At 40.8% G+C, this 20,960-nt stretch overlaps 1 protein-coding gene across 7 annotated transcripts in view; it reads left to right on the top strand.

The window, feature by feature from the left end:
* Positions 1-3,378: 3,378 nt before the first annotated feature.
* The window catches only part of LOC111238469 (glutamate receptor ionotropic, NMDA 1), a 39,646-nt gene continuing 22,064 nt past the window's right edge, over positions 3,379-20,960 (top strand). For 4 of the 7 annotated variants that reach the window (XM_022768002.1, XM_022767997.1, XM_022768001.1 and 1 more), the window contains exons 1-8: positions 3,379-4,158; positions 6,822-6,956; positions 9,009-9,185; positions 15,303-15,365; positions 16,178-16,275; positions 17,784-17,905; positions 18,928-19,102; positions 19,582-19,726. In XM_022768002.1, the coding sequence (XP_022623723.1) occupies positions 3,910-4,158; positions 6,822-6,956; positions 9,009-9,185; positions 15,303-15,365; positions 16,178-16,275; positions 17,784-17,905; positions 18,928-19,102; positions 19,582-19,726 (1,164 nt within the window). In that variant the 5' untranslated portion in view covers positions 3,379-3,909. The remainder of the gene's footprint in view (positions 4,159-6,821; positions 6,957-9,008; positions 9,186-15,302; positions 15,366-16,177; positions 16,276-17,783; positions 17,906-18,927; positions 19,103-19,581; positions 19,727-20,960) is intronic. The other 3 variants (XM_022767999.1, XM_022767998.1, XM_022768003.1) reach the window with 2 other exon arrangements.

The following is a 20,960-nucleotide window of genomic DNA, read 5'->3' as shown; positions in this document are numbered from 1 at the left end:
CAGTGAAATTACTTCAGTCTGCTTTTATCTTTGGTAAAAATGTTCTTTCAAATCATAATGATACGAAGACATGTTTGATCACAGATGATAAAGATACTCCGGCTGGTGTAGTTTTAAGAACAAAATTATCTTCATTAAGGTAGCTAGCCGTGAAAGCTGGTCACTGTGTTTAGCTATGTTTTCAGTTTAGCCAGCTAATCTCATAGCCCTCCACTGATGTTAAACACTGATGTGTCTGTGACCATCTGACTGGTGTAGCTAGCTAACTTTGTTACCTTTATCTTGTCGGCATGCTTGTGCAACAACTGTTAAGGTAGTTTCTATAGTGAAATGCATATATAGCAAAGGACTATAGCAATAGGCTACACAGTGTGTAGATGATTACTGTTAACTGCAAAGGTTGGTTTAGTTTTATGAATAAAATCATTTTTCATTAAGCTAGCTAGCTTCATAGCCCTCCCAACTGCTCCACTGATGTTAACACTTGTGTCTGTGAATGTATGAGTGGTGAAGCTAGCTGACTTTTTTTTACCTTTAGCTTGTTGGCATGCTTGGATGACAACTGTGACATTAGCTAATTTTAGTTTTACTTACTTACAATTTTATCAACTTGTTTGGTTTTTCTTTAAACCAACTGATTGGAGGTTAAAGGACAACTCTAAAACTATTCAATTTCTTTTTATACCCCATCTTAATTATATAACTAACAATATTAGCCTATCTTTTTCGAGTATTCAGTTATATTTGTGAATTGGTAAAATTGTAGCTATAGTTTGTCCATTGTACATTTTGACATTAGAACCTCTGTATTTATGTTTGCCTTACAGTCCCTAAAAAGAAAATAAATAAATTTAAACCAAATGTAAAGCGTGATGATAATTACCTGATGTGTTAATCTAATGAGAAGTTGTTATATTGTTATTAACCTAAAAAACATTGAAACACATACATACTCAAACATCCCTCTCCCAGCCTTGCAGAGGACTGTGTGGGTGGTGTATGTGTCTATTCCTTCTGTGTGGGCGGACGGCTCTAAGTGTGAACTCAAGAGTGTTTGTGTCTCTGTGTGGATTAGTGTGTATGTGTGTATACTTGGGTTTAAAAGCCTACAATGATCTGTGTGTGCTCGGCTGCCTGTGATTATTTTTGTGCATTAGTCTCACTGAGCTAGGGAGTCTTTATAGGACTCTGTTGTGTTGCTCCAGCAGCAAACAAGCAAACTTATATAATGGCTACAGAGAAGATTGGTCCAGCTGTATTGATGGTGTGAGTAGTGACTGAGTGGGATGGAAGAGAGGTAGAGGAGGCCTTCATAACCTCATTTAATAAGAGGCCTTCACGCCGCCAGGGTCATCCAGTAAGTGGTGAGCTTTATACAAACTGGCTGCGGCAGTCACACGAGGCTGAGAGGGTAATCATTAGGTGTTCTGTTCAACGCCGTTATATTTTCAGTTATTTTCAGTGGTGTGAGGGTGACAGGGACTTGTCTCCTCCTGTCTATGCGGCTGGCATTTTGGAGGCAGAGTATTTTGTGATGTTTCAATTTAAGCTTATTTACCTCAATGAGGAAAAACACTTTTGAGAGTGGCTCCATCCAAGCTTAGCAACAGAGAGACACCGTGTACCCAGATCCTGGAGCCAACCACACCTGATCAATCAAACTACCTCAGCATCTCCATAAATCATACTAATTCTCTGTTCTTAACAGGTTTATGCCTTATACTCCTATAAACTGTACCTGTACCTTTTATCTTATTTTTTATATTTTGTAACTATCCAGTAAATCATGGACTTTCATGTGGTGATTTTTTAGGTTTCATGTAAACTGAAGGATTTAAGAAAATTCTCTCTATATCTTTGGCTTAAAAAACACACAAAAAGCTTTTCATAAGTTGTACAATAGTCTGTAAACATCTATTGTGAGCAAACTTCATCTGCTTAGACTGTGTGATGTGGTTGAAAAAAAGTCAGGAAGCGAACCTTTTCTTCAAGGCAAAATCTTTTTAAAGTTGCAAGTGGTTCAAATATGTTGAAATGAGATTAAAAAGAAATAAGGTGAGGAATTACTAAGCCTCTTAAACATCCCCTTTAACACAGCACATAATTTACATTTTCCTTAATTTAAGTTATGAAAATTGAAAAAAAAAAAAAACTTAATCTTATTTGAGAGCAGCTCGTTGTGAAAGCACACAGCCAGCAGCTGATGAATGTTGATTTCTTCAGCCTTGTGATTAATTCATCAGCTCACTGCAACACACAGACACCAGTGTTGTGTGATTTATAATTCACAACACTGTTCAATGATTTTATTCTGGCCTCATTTTCAAAACACCTTTTTTTTTTCCAATTGCAGGAATTGTTTAATACTTGGAATAGACAAACCAAGGCTCAGGGCTAAAGCCCCTCCGGGAAAAATATGAGTGTTTGTGTAGCTATTAATAATCAAATTTAAATGATATGCGGCTGTTTGATTAGCTCACAATCTTTTCATTTCTATGTGCTTGCCCATTTGGTTTAGCTGATGCATTTCGACGTTTCCTGCTGTGGTGAATAAACTCACTGTCGGCTTGCCACAAAATATTTCCTCCCCGTGAAGATCCCCTTTTGTGTGCGTGTGTATTGTAAAAAAAAAAATCTTGTTTCCTAGGTAACCAGGAGGTTGATTCTGCTCATGTATCTAGCTGCAAGGATGCTCCCAACAGTTACTTGAACGATCCAAAGCGCGGGGTCAGAGATTACACAACATCCAAACCACAGTTTGGATGGTTTTTCCTCCCTGTCCCCGATTGTTTTAAGACACAAGACCGCTGCGTGTCGAAGTGTGACGGCTGGAAAGAGGGATGACACTGACATCCTGCGTGATTAATGATCTGTCCAATGGGGTCGGTCCACTCTACGCTGTCAGTTGCACGACAAATCAGACTCCCCTTCCAGTTTGGAGGAAAATAACTCGCATGGTGTCCGTGGATCAACTATGACCTGAAGCCCTCTAGGATGGAATAAACATCCTTCCCTCCTCCCCTCCATCTGCTCTTGTGCAATCAGGCTATTTAAGGGGAAAATCTCACAATCATCTGGTTCTCATTTCAAACCACACGTATTAACAAAGCCTACATATTAATCGGAATTGATGTTGCAGCCTATTCATGACCTGCAGATGCAACCTGCAACCTGACGCTGCATGCTTCCATCAACGATCTTGTCTTTCATGTTTTATTATGAATAACATGGTGATTGAATGTATTTTGAACAAGTAAGTACATTTATTTTTCATACGAGCATCTTCTGCTCCAGCATCGTCAGCAGCAGCAGCAGCAGCAGCAGCAGCAGCAGCACGCCAACGCGCAAAACCCTGTGACTGGGGAGCCGATACGGCGGGAGCGCGCACTACCAGCACGGCGCGCATGCACAGCTGTCAGCACCAAGGACAGCAGCCGCTCAGCCCGGAGCGATCAGCCAGCGACGTATCAGTGTGATCAGTCCGCACAGAGCGCAGGGATCAGCAGCCGGAGGAAGCGATACACACCCCGGAGAGGAAGCCGCCTGGAAGCGGGGACTATGCTTCAACTCTTCTTTCAAGACCACGGGGAGGTGTGAGCAATTCTGCAGAGGAGAGCAAGAAAAAAAAAAGGTGGACAATGCGGTTTAGACATTTCTGGTTCACAGCCTGCCCCTAATATGATAATGCACATTCCTCCGCATTGCACATAAACCCACCTATTTTTTTTCCAGCCTTCCTCTTCCCTCTTTTGGCCGCACTCCCTCGCTCATAACGCCCACCTGGATCTGGTCTCTGCAGTCGTGCATTCAGCTGGCTGAGCCGTGCTGCTGTCCAGAAGCTGGTCGAGCCGACCCGCCACCGGGGAGAAAAGCTACCGGGCTGCGCTGTGCTGTTTGTTGGTCCACACGATGCGTCTGTTTCTGCTGGCGGTGCTCTTCTCGTGCTCCTGCGCGCGGGCCGGCTGCGAGCCGAAGATCGTGAACATCGGGGCCGTCCTGAGCCAGAAGAGATACGAGCAGGTCTTCAAAGATGCCGTGACCCAGGCCAACCAGGTCTACGGCAGGGACAAATTCAAGCTGACCGCCATCTCCGTAACGCATAAGCCCAACGCCATCCAGATGGCTCTCTCCGTCTGCGAGGACCTCATCTCCAGTCAGGTAGGAAACATCACACTACTGCTTCATTCATCAATGAATCACAGCTCAAAACACCAGCCACATATGACCCACGCATACTTCCACTTCAGGGTGAAATGTTTCGCTGTCAGACTCTGCATCAGGGTGTTCTGGAGGAACAACAGTTTGGAAATCCCCGTGCTTTGCTATAGAAAGTTGGTGCTTTGAGGAAACATTTGCATGTCATAAACAGATGTTTTCTCACGCAAGAGGCACTGAAGTGCGTATTAGACCAGATTGGTTGCCATGACTAAACCGTCATCAGTCTTGTGTCCAGACAAAACAGTTGTCTGTTGGTCCACTCAGTGTGAACATACAGTATAATCACATGTATGAAAACACCAACAGAGAGCAGCCAGTATATTATTACAGGCCTGCCCTTTGCCCAATTTGGCATCAACACTACACTTAAACCACAAATTAATCCACTTTGTGTGGTTCAAATCCCGTCAGCTCCCCACAGACCCATCTGCTTTACAGACATCCAAAAATAGGCTTTGGTTTGGGGCATGTCTCAGATGAGAGGGCAACTGTGCATTTCAGGACACACATCTGCAGATCCAGTGAACTGCAACGGAACCAGTGAGGAGTGAAAATGTGCAATACGTCATTCACAATTGACAACTTCAATGGTGCGTTACATGATAACATTTTGGCATCAGGGGGCTGACATGGCCGTGGACGGTTTGAGCAAGCACTTTGTGCGTGTTGGCCTATAGGCGTTGATCACTCACTCAGCTGCAGTTTGCATGATATGATGCAGTGGTAACATGGAGGAAAAAAAAAAACTGTTATGCTGCAGTGAGATTAAAACAGTGCTTGGATGCAGATTTTCAAGGGAAGAGTTTTGTCAGCCACGCAAGCGTAAAAATTGATACCATATGTGCTGCAGATCCGACAAACAAAACATATGTCATAAGTAATGCATGGTGAGTGTGTGTGTCTGTGTGTGTGTGTGTGTATATACACCTTTGAGAGTTGATAAAACACTGACGCACACTCAAATGCACCGACCATCCTCTCATGTGATGCTCTACATGGCTTTTAAAAGGGCCAACATTATGTCACATCATGTTGAGGTGCCTTGCTCTCCCTCCTATTCCTCCCACACACATAATTAAGCTTCATGCAAAAAAACACACCCACAGCTTCAGCGCTGCTTTCATGTCCTTGGTCCTCTGCTTACTGTAATGACAATAATTGATACAGGCTTGTAGAATAATACTGTCGCATCTAGTCCTCTGCAAGCATGAGCGTGCAGTCCACCCGTTGAGGCTGTGCAGATTACACCAACAATGGTTCAGTTCACTACACACAGGCACCTTTTGTAAATGAGACACAATCAAACCTAATGTAGACAGAAAAGTGTATGGAAGGTTTCCTCAGATGAAGCTGGCTTGTAGGCGAGAACAGTCACTGAGAGGGAAAGTCTGTGGCAGATGGAGGAGTAGATGCCTGGGAGCAGTCCTTGGAAAATAGACCTCATTTTTGACCCAACCATACGGACCGCTCATATCCAATAATCCATGCTTTGCACAGCCATGCCAACTTCATTCCCCTTCCTTCACATCTTTGAGAGAGGCACACGCAGCTTCAGTTTTTTTTTTTTTTTTTTGTTTTTTTTTACCAGAGCGATTGGTCGGCTTTGGTGTATTTAATGCAGGAATAAGACTAAACCAAACAGCCATAAATTAACATTAGTCTGTCAGCCCACACAGTGATGAGAGGAAAAGATGTCTTTGCTCTTCTCCTTCTCTGTTATACATGAGTTTGTCCCTGACTACAACTTATAAAGACGTTCACTGTTCACAAATGTTATTTTTAACCTGTTATACAACATTGTAGGCCAGCAGTTACACCCGTCAAATACTATACTGTATTTAAAGCACACACAAGTTTAATTCATCTTAGGTAGGTAGAAAAACAAATGTTTCAGCCAAGGCTTAACCACCATTCAAGGAAAGCAGGCAAGATTCAGTGGGGCAATTTGTCTGTATTAATTCCATTAATTGTCAATATAAACTATAAATGTAAGGGGTAAATATATTTGCATTTATTCAACTTGTAACCGAACTAAGATGGGGTTCCACAGGACACCCAAAGGGATCCCTGTCTCACTTTTTCTCCAGGCCCCTGTAGCAGGTTACTCAGCATCAACTGATGAAATCTTGATGCTGAAACATGTTTTTCTACAACATCCTTAAATGGACTTTTTATAACGTAAACATCACATAGCCATCTTTGTAAGCGAGCATAACAAAGGTTGTGTTTTGGCGTTAACAAACCTAACAGAGTTGAGTTGAGTGTATTGTTTCCTGCAGTATGCGCAGGCAGGCCAGAACTGTTTCATACATTTTGAGTCTTACTGTTGTGGCTCCTTGATGATTGCAATGTAAGAATTTAGATTTGTATCCCTTCCCATGTTATTGTAAATATATTATGTTAATGAGTTAATGTTGAAATGTGTTTATAGAGCCAGGTAAAATTACAAAAACTGTGCATAAAATACAAATAGAAAGAAAGAAAGGCTGTGGTATGTTTAAAATGAATGCCTCTAAGTCTTTATCCTAGTACGACTGGTATCAACACTCTGTCTTAATGCCAGAGCCAGAATGACAAAGTGTTCTTCTTCTGTTTCTCTGCAGGTCTATGCTATCCTGGTGAGTCACCCTCCTCAGTCCAATGACCACCTCACTCCAACGCCTGTCTCCTACACTGCAGGCTTCTACCGCATCCCTGTGGTGGGGCTCACCACCCGCATGTCCATCTACTCAGACAAGGTGAGTGATGGATGAGAGAGATGTAAAGAGAGGTAGAAAGAGAGAGAGAGAGGAAAACAGGAAGGGAGTGAACAGAAAGCGAAGGAGTAAGGAGCTCCCCTGGGGCAGCTTCAAAAGCTTCTCAGATTAAACGTCCCATCACTGTCCATTAGGGGAGCTGTGATTAAATGGGTCTCCAGCTGAAAATTGAAAGAACATCATTAATAATGCTTCTGACCTGAGTAATGTTTTTATGAAGCACAAACCACTAAAATGAAACTTTAAAGCAAACACATAAATAAAATGCCAAGGACTCAATTTAAAGTCTGTTTAAGTGACATCTGAGCTGATCTTGCAAATTAAAGGAAATCAGAGGCATTAGATCCAGAGTTTTAAGAGAGCCCGGGGTGTCACGGAGTAAGGGATGATGAAAGTGTTTGAGTGCTTCTTTACAAGATGTTTGTCATTTAGAGATTAGGTTTGACATTTGTTTAAGAAACTGTTTTCATCACTAATATATTTTTCTAGAACAAATTCCATTGCAGGCATTTAATCTTTCAGTATATTATATGATCTGTAGGTATACAATTAGAAAAGAACATTACTTGGCCGTCCACACTTTGCTGAAGACAGGATTTGAAAATATGGCTGCAGAGATTTGCTCCCATTCAGCCACGGCAGCATTAGCGAGGTCCAACACTGATGCTGGGTGATAAGGCCTGGATCACAGTCAGAGTTCCAGTTCATCCAGAGGGTGCTGGATAGAATTGAGGTCAGGGCTCTGTTCAGACCATTTAAGTTCTCAGAAACAAAAAACACATATTTCTGCAACAGGTTCTCCAAATTAAAGAACAAAATATTTTGTTGGCATTTGCCATTTAGAATGACACATAGACGCCTTCCCTGATCTAATGCCCCTATCTGCAGGATGACACTAATTGTCTGTACTGTCCAAAACCATCACACATCACAGTTTCAAGATGTGACAGAGCTATGCTTAAGGTTGAACTATATAAAGGACTTAGTTAGGGTTAGTGAAACATCATGGTTTGAAGTAAGCTACTTAGTTAAAAGACTTGTGATATTGACATGATTTGTGTTAAAATTACTTCTTTAATGGAGCTATTTGTAACCTTTGCTATTGATACATCGCTAATGTTAGCATTAACAGCTGGTTACTTACCAGGCTAACGAAGACCTTCAGCCATCATTGTGTTTACAATACAAGATGTTACAATACGTCCTCTGAGAAGCGCTACTTCTTCAGGGTAGCCTGGATGCTGCAGTGACTCGCTATCAGGAAGTGACAAAAAGGGTCGGTGTTCTGACAACTTTTGCTGCGTTGTCCGAAAAATGCTAACATAGCACAAATTTATAGCAGAGGCTCTAACCAAAACCATCAACAGAACTGCTAATTGATAGGTAGCACAACAGTCAGAACACAGGCCAGACCAGAGCTAGCTGTTAGCATGCTAACTTCAGTAGGAGAAAAGAAGTGATAGAAATTGAGGCTGGAGACAGATCTTGGCGAGTACAGGGATGACGTTTGCTGTTGAACTCCCAACATTTCTTCTAGACTGGTAAGTAAACAGCTGATATTGCTAACACTGGCTATGTAGCAATAGCAAAACTTACAAATAGCTCCTTTAAGGTTAAGCGACCTTTGTCGTCATGGTTATAATATCCACTTGATTAAGGTTAGCAAATGATTGTGGTTAAAAGAAGCTAGTGTTGAAACAGAAAACAAACAGTCTCATGCTTAAGTATCATATTTTGTCGACCCACCCAACATTTCCCTCTACTAGAACTAATGGGGCCTTGCTCAAATCTTAAAAAAGAGCCCCAGGAGACAGTTTTGTCCAAATGTTATCCGGCTAAATCTTATATAACACAATTACAAAAGTATTGCATGCAAGGACTTAAGTAACCTTTAAAAAGGCCAGAATCTGAGAGGTTTTGTCCTTAATTCCTTAATGCTGCAAGTGATGAGTCATTCATTAAAAGTATTGTTGTTATGGAAAACTGTTCACGCGAGAGTGTTAACCCATTCATTTCCTGCTTCGTGCTCCTCAGAGTATCCACCTGTCCTTTCTGCGGACAGTTCCTCCCTACTCCCACCAGGCGCATGTGTGGTTCGACCTGATGCGCGAGTTCAACTGGAACCACATCATCCTGATAGTGAGCGACGACCACGAGGGGCGGGCTGCTCAAAAGAGGCTCGAGACCCTCTTGGAGGAGAGAGAAACAAAGGTGAGACGCTCCAGCTCCCAGGGCCCACCCTCCTCCCAGAGTGTGTGAGCATGAGCGTGCGAGTGTGTAAGGTTTTTAAACCTCAAAGGTCTTCTATGTATGTAACTGTTTTCCTTTTTGTTGTGTGGCTACATCTCTTTCTCACCATTGTGTAAACATTGGCTAACATGCCTAGAGACATCAACAGCGTCTAATGTGGTCTAATCTGACAAAAGTTTGTATGTTTATTTGCTCATCTTCACGTTGCTTTTCGCCATAGTCCAAATTATCCTGTGTCTATCCACAGTGGGAGCCAAATAGTGGACTTTAACGTGGGGCTTTGCAAACCATCACAGACTGAGGTGTTGAGCTGTTTTTTTGGGGCTGTGGTGGCAGTCAGGTGTTTCTCTCCTCTCGGCGTGTCGTGATAGCCAGCTTCATTATTGCACATAGGGGGCTTGTGTTTATTGCACCCTGCTAAGTCATGTTCTCCAGATATGGGAGATGTTTTTCGCCTTTTGAGATAGCGCTGATGCATCCATTTTGAGTGTAGCTCTGAGCTGTGTATGTGGGTCAGTGAAATGCTGATCTTCTTTGAGTCAAAACAGACTTGAGACTGCGATGATGTGTGCCCTTTAGGAACAGAGAAAGAGAGAGAGATAGAGAGGGAAAAAACAAGTGCTATCTATTTCATCCATTCATTTAATAAGATGAAATTACCTTGGGATATGCTTTCCCTTTATACTCTGTCATGCTCGTCCCTCTCCGGGGCTCATTGCTGTAATTGTGTGCCTGGGTGAAATGAGTCCTGATTCAGAGATTTAATTAAATCAGAACATGAGGAGACACTGAGTATGACACACAACCGAGGTAATTTGCAGAAGGCAGCTACAGTTAAAGCGCAAGCTGCTTAAAGTAAGTGAGTGGGATCAGTATTGATCAACAACCACCAATAGAAAAACATTTCAAACATTTCAATCAATCACACTGAATCATGCAACCGCATCCACAAATCATCTCGTAGTGACTCACATCCTGCACTGCAGAAGAGAAATGTGCGTATTAAAAGCCTTTGAATCTATCCAGGAAGTTCTTTTTAGGTTTGCATAATCTGAGTTTGGATCTCAGAATGAACCCATCTGTGCACCCCATTCAATCCCATAATGCAGACTGAAATTGCCTCAACTCTCTGCTTTGAGGCTCTAATTGTGCATATTTAGTTATGACTGCAAAGCCAGCTTGAGCGGTTTTGGGACTCTGAGCAGCATTCATTTGAGAATCTCCCCAAATGTGCACAGCAACAATTAAACTGAAAACCTAGTATAACTCAATCTATAAGGTTAGCAAAATTCTAGTGTATTCCTATTGTCAACAAATCCCACAATAAGACCAAAAATGTGTGTATCCTGCCAACAACTACTGTATCTGTGTATCCAAAATTTGATTTGATTTGAATTTGTACAGTGGCTTCAGAAAGTAGTCAGACCCCTTAATGTTTTGAAGACTTAATTGTGTTGTAGAATTAATTTTAAATGGATGAAATTGCCATTTTTACTCACTAACCCATAATGAAAAAGTGATGTTTTTAGATTCTTTTGCAAATGTATTACAAATCAAACACTTAGTTCTCTTATTTATGAATGATTGAGACTGATTGCTGTGGTTCTGCGAATTGTGGGCAGGTGCTTCCTGTTTGCTTTAATTATCCTTGATACGTGACTACAACTTGACTAGAGTCCACCTATGGCAGATTGAATTGATTGGATACACAGCAGTTTAGAAAAGCACAGACCTGTGCACATAAGGTGCCACAATTCACACTTCCTGTCAGGACAAAACCAAACCATTAGGTCCAAAGAACTCTCTGTAGACCACTGCAATAAAATTTTGTGGTGAGGCATAGATCAGGGCAACGGTACAAAACCATTTCTAAAGCTTTGAGTGATCCCTGGAGCACAGTGGCCAGTGGTTCTCTGCAGAGATGAGAGAACCTGCCAGAAGGACAATCGTCTCAGCAGCACTCCATCAATCAGGCAGAGTGGCTAGAAGGAAGATGCATAGAGTAAAAGAGATATGACAACCAGCTTGGAGTTTGCCAAACAGCATTTAAAGGACTCTGAGAGCACAAGGACAAGGATTCTCTGGTCTGATGAGACAAAAATTGAACAATTTGGGCAGAGCTCCAAATGCTACGTCTGCATTGTTCATCACCTGGCTAATGCTATTACTACGGTGAAGCATGTCTCTGGCTGTCTTTGGGTGGCCCAGATTTAAACCTCATAGATCTGTGGGGAGACCTGAAGATGGCAGTTCACAGACGCTTTCCATCCAGTCTGACGGAGGTTGAGAAGATCTGCCAGGAAGAATGGGATAAACTGCCTAAATCCAGGTGTGCAGTGCTTGTAGAGACTTACCCGAGAAGAATCAAAGCTGTACATGCTGCCAAACCAGCTTCTACAACATGCTGAATTAAGGGTCTGGATACATCTGCAATTGACAAATTTCAGTTTCTGATTTTTCGTAAATTAGCAAAATTGTCATTTTTCATTATGGTTGTCTGACTACTTCCTGAAACCACTGTATCTTATTCTGAGTCACAGAGCTCCATTGAGGGTAGAGAAGTTGTAAAGTATTGAGAGATGAATTAACACATTGTTGGTTTTTGGTCTGGTCATGTGATTTGTTCACAATACGGATGTCATAGAAAAATACCAGCCTTATCCTTTTTATAATACATGTTTGGTACAGTGTCTTTCTTATAGAAATTCAATATGAATAGTACATTAAAAATGGAACCTGATAACCTTAAGATGCATCCCATCATTTTAATAAGATGACACCAAATATAAAAATTTGGTGTACCACTCCAAAATGCCTGAAATCTGTGAGGACATTTGGGGCTTTGTTTTTTTGGCACTAGGTATACCTCTAAGTACTTTAATGATGAAAAGAGAAGACTTAAATAAATTCAGATTTTTGATTAGTTTGGTTGCCCCATAGTGGCAAAGTTGCCCTGAGTAGCTTTTTTAGCAGCTTGACAGCTTCAACTGTGTTAGGTGATGGTGAAGGAAGTTAGTCTGGATGTGGCAGATTACAGCTTCGACACATTATGCTCTAATTAAAGGAGAAGGGGTGCTATTCTTGACAAACACCCGGTTGTGCTGCATAAACTCAGTAGATTGACATTATTTTTAGCCTCATGGCAAGTCATTAGTGAAGTCACAAATGAGGTCGCAGGGGGATCACTGTCACCAGCAGCAGAGAGGCTCTGGACACAGTGGACTTAGTCAGAGTGCAAACGTGACCAACACAACATGAAATATTAATGCCCGACTGAGGATACAAAAATAGATCGCTCAGAAGAACTCTTAGGGAAAAAAGACAAAGGGAGGGTTTTTGTTCTTTGCAATGCTGCTGGAAGATGCACATTCAGAGTATTTCTACATGCTGAATATACATAAACGCTCTCATTTTGTTTTACAATTCTGAATGGTGGATGCTTGGTATTTACAAAGTAGTTTAAGTGTTAACTTTGCAGCAGCTTGGAAATGGCTTGGAAGTTAACATGTAGTCTTTTGAGCCGCGTTTCAGTCACTTTTTCATACTTGTTCCGTTGTCAGAAAACATGTAAATGAGAACAGCTTTATTTGGGAATTCGGCTGTATTGAAATACTGTTAGCTATATGTGAGCACAGAGAGGAGGAGAGGAGCAAATAGATAAAGAGCTGAAACCAGCTGAATGCAAATACAGCATGGTCCAGCCATTTACTGGTTTTGACCGAATCTTGTTCGTTATTTGTTTTTGTCAGTTGGTGAAAGCAGTAAAATGATCATCGATACAGGCTGCCCAAATGTGATCACCCAATTGCAGGGACTGTATGATAATAAGTTACTTTTTATATGTTTTTATTTTTATAAAGACTAAAAGTTGGGTAACAAAACTCAACTTTGCTCCTCTTAAGTGAATGATGGGGGTGCGTTTGATTCACCTGCTCCATTGTTTAGACGCCGATGACAATTACCTCTCAACATTCAAAGTCACAAGTAACTCAACTAACATGACTAACACAAAGATCATAGCATCAGGTTCTATAGACCTTTAAAGCTCTCAGTTGATGTGAATGGAAGAGTTTCTGGATGGTATTTATTGTGAAATTGCTTGTCAGCCTGAATATTGTATTGATGCAGGGCCAGCGCTGACTTTGTGAAGGGAGGGGATCAGACCCAGAGTGCACTCAGGTGTGAACTGTGAAGTCAGGCAGCTGTGCAAGAAATTCTGTGAAGCAGGAAGATGTATTTTCCTGCAAAATGGCCTCCTGTCTGAGGCAGGAGCCCCGAGTTTCTCCTCTCACAGAACGCAAACTAGGACTAGAATCTAGTCTGAATTAAGTCGATCCTGTGAGTTGTGACCAAATTCCACATTGCAATACTAAATGTATAGAGTAAGTGCTATATAATGTTTATACCAGTGGTTCCCAACCATTTACAACTCATAGCCCACTTGAAAATGTCAAAAATGTTGGCGACCCTCGTCCGACCCCGTAACAATACGAGGGCAAATAATGTTTTCTCACAGCAGTTTTTATTATAATGGTGACGATGGAACAATCGGGATTGAACTGACAGCAGGGGAAGTTCAATTTGTCTTTTTTGTTTGACGGTGGAGAGGTCACTCGTAGATTCACCATCTGCCTCTTGACTCTTTCCTTTTTAATTCTTCATCTTGTTCTTCAGCTATCCATTTTGATGCTCCAGTTTTTTGCCATGGTTTTATCTTTTTAGCACACAATCAGTCTCCGATAGCAAACAAGTATACAATGTTGTCCCGCCAACAACAACATAAAAGTTCCTATCATTGGTTTATCACAGTGATAGACAACATTATTAAAATTCAGCATTTTTAATGTTTTGTTTCTAAAGATTATTTTGTTTTAAAACATATAAAAATATTATTTATTTTCTTTTATAATGACATCTTTTCACCAAAATTGTTTTGCAAATGGTTTGTCGGCCCACCGTTGGGCTCTGGCCCACAGGTTGGGAACCACTGCTTTTTACAATACTATATTGTTTTAGCAGTTAGTGTAACTTTACAAAGAGAGAGCAGAATGTTTTTTTCTTAAGATTTAATAGTATTTTTGTGTTTGTTTTCAAGATATTTCTGGAACTGTCTCACTACCATCCACAATTAGTTTTAATTCTTTGCAGCTATGAGCACAGTCTCCATTCCCATTGTAGTAAATGGTGGGACAGTGTAATTCAATATTCAGGTATAGTATATACTCAACTTTGTCACTTTTCAGGACATCTGGAATTAGTGTGTAGTATTGAACTGGGAAACAGCTTTAGACTTTGTTGGAATTGTATTAAAATCAGACTGTGAACTGTTGGCTTGTGTTTGTGATTTAAATTCGATAACTGCGTTTTACTTTTAGATAATTTGTATCAATTTGATTTTGTCAATCAGAATTAAATTGGTAACTACAGTTGTTGCACAGTTTGTATAACCATTCAATAAGAACAAAACCAACGGTTCTAGCTTTTGATGTGTCTGGTCAGATAAGTTAAATGCTATGTATAGAACTAGCTGCAGCCTCTGAAAGTGGTACTTTGGGGCAGAAAGATGATGCCACCTCTGCAGATGGTTGGATAATCTGGCAGTTCCTTTGGCACGTTTACATGGTGTAAAACTTTTAATGAGCTTGTCGTATTTTTTTTAAGAGGCCAAAAACTGTGATTGCATTTTGGACTTGATGGTGTGAGTTTTGAAAATCCGATCGCTTTCGATGACAGCCATGTTTGTTTGTGAAATGTTATGTTTCCAGATGTGTAATGTTACCTTACAATATGGTGAAGAAAAAAACGGTGTTTGATCCAGTTCACTGAATCATTGCTGATAAGTGATGCATCAAATATGAAGAATAAATCACCCTGAATAGTGCTCTGTATTTAACAGGTGTGTACATGATTGCAGCATTAGTGGTCATCTCTGATGTTCTTTGCAAGCCCCTCTGTTAAAGATCCCAATTTGAAGCAGAAAAGTGGAGATTTGTTGGAATGCTTTACTGCCCTCCATTTTCAACTGTTTATAATATTTTTCTGTGTCTGCATATTTTCTCTGTGCACATTACTCATCAGAATAAAAAAAGGAACTATGAAAACCTCGACCAACTGTCCTATGACAACAAGCGAGGACCTAAGGTATATTTGCATGGTCAATGCACGCCGCCCACCAACTTTCCAAACGTAGCAACTAGAAACCAGCCCAAACCAGTCACCAGCCGACCCAGAAATGTCCCTCTCTTGGTAGCACGTGTTTTCTTTAATTTTTACTTTGAGACATTTCCCTATGATTTAAATGAAGAATGATTTTGTTATGAAAAATCTATAATTTTCGGTCATTACAGAAAAAAAAAAAAGAAATCAGTGAACAGCGCCCCGCTTTTATCATTTTCATTTTCTCCTTCAATAAATACAGACATGTACTCAGAACACACACACACACACACACAGACACACACACACACACACACACACAAAAGAGTTTGCAAGTCCATTCCTTTGTGGAGAATCGGTAGTGTGGGACAAAACCGTTTCCCTGATGCTACTTCCTCCTGTTCTGTAGCACTTCCCTAGTTTTCAGCAGTTCTTTTGTTGGGGGAAAACGTCCCCCTCACCCCCCTTCACCCGTTTTTAGTTACTGGTTGCATTGACCTTCTTCTTCCCCCTACCTAACACATGCACGTCCTTCTTTGGAGCCTTGATAACCCTCAGTTTGCATGCAAACAAATGCAAAAGTTTTTTTTCCCTTCAAGCTTTTTTTTTTTTTTCTTTTTTTTTTTTCTTTTTTTTTTTTTAGTTCAGCCGGTTCCCCTGGATCGCTTTCCTTTTTATCTCTGTCTCCCGTTTTCAAACAAAATCGGCCAAGCTCAAACCAAGCAGGTAAAAAGGCAGCATGGTGTCTGAGGTAGAGAAAAGTAGCTGGCTTGACCTTTCTTATGCCCCGATCACAGGCAGAGAAAGTCCTCCAGTTCAGCCAGGAGACTAACTTAACTGCCCTGCTGCTGGAGGCGAAAGAGCTGGAGGCCAGAGTCATCATTCTGTCGGCCAGGTGAGATTTTCACAACAATCACAAGTTTAAGAAGTTTAAAATTTCAAAAATGCCCTCGAGGTTCCGGCTACACCCGTATGGATGCATTTTTACTCACACACATGCAAGATAGGTAAAAATAAATAAATCAATTAAAAAATAATAATTTTAATAAGTTAAAATTGATTATTTAGTTATTTTTTAAAAACAAGATACCTTTGGTTGTTAAGGTGATGCTTAAACATAATTTATCTTATACCAGTTAGACCCAGCTGTGGATGTTAATGTTAATATTAAAATTATGTTCATGTATTTCAGGTTGAATTTTAGAAAAATGTACCAATGTTTTCTTGTGGAAATGTTGCTAAAATTGCATGAAATGCTGTAAAGTAAAAAGTAGATGGTAAATACAAACAGTATCTGATACGTATGTGAAACAAAGTGCATTTGTGTAACTAAGCCAACCGAGGCAAAAATTCAGTTTACAAAATGTCTTCATGTTAACACGAAGATATTTCACAACATAAATGTTATATAAAGTATCACTTATCTTTATTGATTTGGAATATTATTAAATCTTTCAAGTCTTCACCCGAATCAACTTCCCAACCTCCCTCCCATTAACTGATTGCCATCAGCGTTCATGAAAACAATAATGATGGTTTACAAAATGATGATGATAAATAAATGACTTGGTTACACATGTATCTACCTGCTTATATATGCGTACTTACATACCTGCATATCAAGACAAAAAAGGTCTTGCTTGGTAAATGGCAGAGTTTTGCAGAGTTAGGTTATCAGGTAATGATTCCAAAAATGTAAGAAATGAAGCCCATAAGTTATGAAAAATTACTTTTTTGTTTGAATGTAAAGTAATGAAATGTTGAACAGCAAGCAGTTCCCAAACCCAATGACAGTGGTTTTGTACATATATTGTAGATACTACATATGTGTATATCTACAGTATGTGACAGCAGTGATCCAGAACAATGTGTGGAGGAACGTCTCCTTCTTTTGGTCTTTAGTTAGTTTCCTTCTTATTCTTAAGACTTGTAAATAGGCCCTATCTGTGAAAACAGTGATAAAGTCAAACTGTCCCAGTCTCAAGTCACAGCTGCCATCATAATAATATCATGGACTTATTTGGGTCTAGTCCTGCACAGAAGTTCTTCAGCTCAGACACAGACTGTCTTCCCTTGAAATTCCTTATACAAGGTGAACGTAATTCATTGTTTAGGAGTGATGTATGTGGGTTTTTATACTTTTAGCCATTCCAGGGGACAGCTTTGTTCAGATTTGGGATGCTGTTACACTAGTTAACCTGTTAACAAATGCAGTTGTCCACTGCTGAATATTTCTGCTTAAGACATCAGGTATCTCCAGCTCATCCAGTTTGCAAGACATCCATCACACAATGACAACAAAACTACACATTGAACCTTGAATCACAAAAAAAAAAAAAAAAAAATGCTCTGATGTAGAAAAAAAACTTTCTTTTGTCTTGTTTCCAACGTCCTAAATTCCAGTGAGGAAGACGCTGCTGCAGTGTACAAGGCTGCCCGCTTCCTCAACATGACGGGCTCGGGCTACGTGTGGCTGGTGGGCGAACGGGAGATGTCGGGTAAAGCCCTGAGCGAGGCGCCAGACGGTACGTACATCCGGCGGAGATCAGTGGGAATACACGAGTTAACCCCCGGCTTCACTCTGAGGCCGATCATAACAGATACAGGATTAAAGAGATTAACCGTTGAACGGCAGATTGCGTTACGCGATTAACTGTATGGTGGTTTGTTGTGTGTTGAGCATTTCAACGTTTAAGCACTCTGAGCTTAAAGGTTTAAATGTGGTGTGTCCACACTCAGCGTTTAGTTTAAATGTGTATGTCCTGGATTATTCAAAGGGAAATTCATTGTGCTCTCGTGTCATATTAATACCCTGGTTTCTAATGAATTATAAAGGGAGAGTTTTGCAACAGGTAACTGATAGAATGGTAAGATACAACAGCCTTTTTTTCTCTTTGTTCCTGGGTTTTTATTTTTGCACAAGTCTCACACAATATTTTATCACTTTCTGGTCACAAATGTTCAGCGTCCCCCCCCCCCCAGGCACTCTAGCACAACCAACCCCAGAGCGTTGTTTTGTCCTGTTCATGTCCCATCTCATCCACCTCCACTGCAGCTTCTTCCAGGAGCCTGCAACACCGATGGACCTGGTTGCAATCAGAAAACTTAGCTGAAGTTGGATTGTGTCTTGGTTTAAATTCAGGTCTGATGGTGTTTATGTTTGGTCTCAACACACATAATGTTTTGCCTGTGCAGATTTCTCAAACTTTAGCTGGTAGGGCCACAAAAAACAGAGAGATCCAACTTCAAGGGACTCTTTACACATGCTGTGAAAAGGTCATCAGTGGTTACATCAGAAAAATGATCCATTTATTTCTGTTGCCTCATCTCATAAATGGCAAGATGTTGATATTTTCTGACTTATTCTCCGAGAGACTTAACAGGCAAAGAAGATGGATCATGCAACTGATGTCTGACCTTTATTCAGGATGTCTAAACTGGAGGCCCTATAAGTTTTTTTTCCCCCACTTTGTGCATTGCAAAAGGATCCAGGGAGGGCAAAGTTTGCTCAGGTCAGTGACTATTTTTGTTGTTGGCCTGGTCTCAGGTCTGATCGGCCTCCAGCTCATCAACGGGAAGAATGAGTCAGCCCATATCAATGATGCGGTGGCTGTGGTGGCTCAGTCCATCCAGGAGCTCTTTGAGAAGGAAAATATCACAGAACCCCCGAGAGGATGTGTGGGCAACACCAACATTTGGAAAACAGGGCCCCTTTTTAAGCGGTAAGATTAAATACAGATTTTTCCACATTTTGGGTAAAGGTGAGATGGTTTTTAAAATTCATGGTTTACAGAGGGTGTTAAAGTTCAATTATTGTGACAAACATGACAAACAGCTTCATAAAATAGCATTCTGGATTTCAACTCTTTTTAGGACACAGGATTTTTTTCCCCAAAAAATTCTGTCACATACAGATTAGTATTTTCTAACTATGAGAGTTGGAAAAGAAATGGCTCAAGATTCATCATTTTAACTTTAAGTCTGACTTCATTTAGCCACGTGTCAAATCCAGAGTTCTCAGTTCAAGAAAGGTTTATTTAAAATGAGTAAATGTGATATATGAAACGTGGTGGGTGATACTGAATCGAGTAATACACAGTAAAATGCATTGTTGTGTTCCTAATAGACGACACACGATATTCATGCATGAACACTTGTGCGCTCATTCACACGTACAGTCATTTTTATCTGCTCGCCACAGGGTGCTGATGTCATCGAAATACCCAGAGGGCCTCACAGGGCGCGTGGAGTTCAATGACGACGGCGACAGGAAGTACGCTCACTACAGTATACTCAACTACCAGAAGACTCGACTCATTCAAGTTGGCATTTACAATGGAACACAGGTAAACTGAGAGGCAGAGGCGACTGTGAGGCAATTTCATAGGAAGTTCCTTCACTATTTTAAACTCACTGCCCATGAGCAAGTTGTTCCGCACCGACAATATCACACATTCTTTTAAAATTTATTGGCTACATCCACACTAATACGTTTTATTTTTAAAATGCATCACTGTTTTTGCGTGCTGTCCAACACTGCTCTGGAGTTTCTGAGCTCCAAAAAACAGACACTGACCCTGTTTTAGCTTGAAAACTCCAGGGCTGCGTTGTCGTGCGGACGGGCAGAAACTGAGACCTTTGGAAACCATGGTGCAGACACCCACGTTCGCCTCCTGATTGGGTCTTATCGGTCACGACTCCCAGTGGTGAATGCAACATGGATAACGAAATGCAAGCGCTACTTACTTTGTTGTCTTTGCTAGCAGCTGCTGAGGAGTTCGATTTTGCATTTTCTAACGCTACAACTGGCTTTTGTTCTTCCTTCCTTTGCAGAGTAGACTGCTTCTTATTTACACAGGCACGCACATGCCTACTGCATGTGAATGATGATGTGATGTGCATTTTCAGCTGTGTCAATATGGACAGAGATTATAACTGATACGGAGCTACAATGCTTGTCTGGACAGAGATCCTTTTCTTTTTGAAATGAAAATGTATTAGTGTGGATGTAGCCATACTGGACATGCAGACCCAGTTTTCTATCTATAGTGCAATGCACTTAATGTGGGACAACTCCACAATCCTCATCTGGCAAAAAAAAAAAAAAAGTTCCCCCAAAGCTACCCCATGCAACATTAGTCTGTCACATTAAATGAGGGAGATTTCAAATATTTATTGCTGTTTTTATTGCTGTGATGACTTGGGGCATACAGTACAGATAAAATTTACAACAGATGGATTACAAGAGGGTAAGAGAAAGTAGAGAGAGTGATAGAGAGGGGACGCGGAGAGAAAAATTATGAGTTAAAGAGCAACTTAATATCAAACTTAAAAGTGTTTCATTGCTGCCTCCAGTTGACAGTGTCACATCTGTTTCACCAGTGGCCAAAGTCAGCATGTCTGGTCAGACATTAAAGGTCGGCAAAAGATTTTCAGGGGGCGTCAGGTTACCCTTGAAGCACAAGAATGACTGCTGACTTTTTAATGACCAGTTGATTTTGCTGAGGTTAACTGCTGTTACATCGTGTGATATTTGGTTGACGCTTTGACCTGAACCATACATTTATTTCTGCTAGATGC

The sequence above is a fragment of the Seriola dumerili genome, unplaced genomic scaffold, assembly GCF_002260705.1.
Source record: "Seriola dumerili isolate Sdu_G_001 unplaced genomic scaffold, Sdu_1.0 BDQW01001387.1, whole genome shotgun sequence".
Classification (NCBI taxonomy): Eukaryota; Metazoa; Chordata; class Actinopteri; order Carangiformes; family Carangidae; genus Seriola; species Seriola dumerili.
The sequence above is the reverse complement of the archived record's forward strand: the minus strand, read 5'-3'. Positions and strand labels throughout refer to the sequence as shown.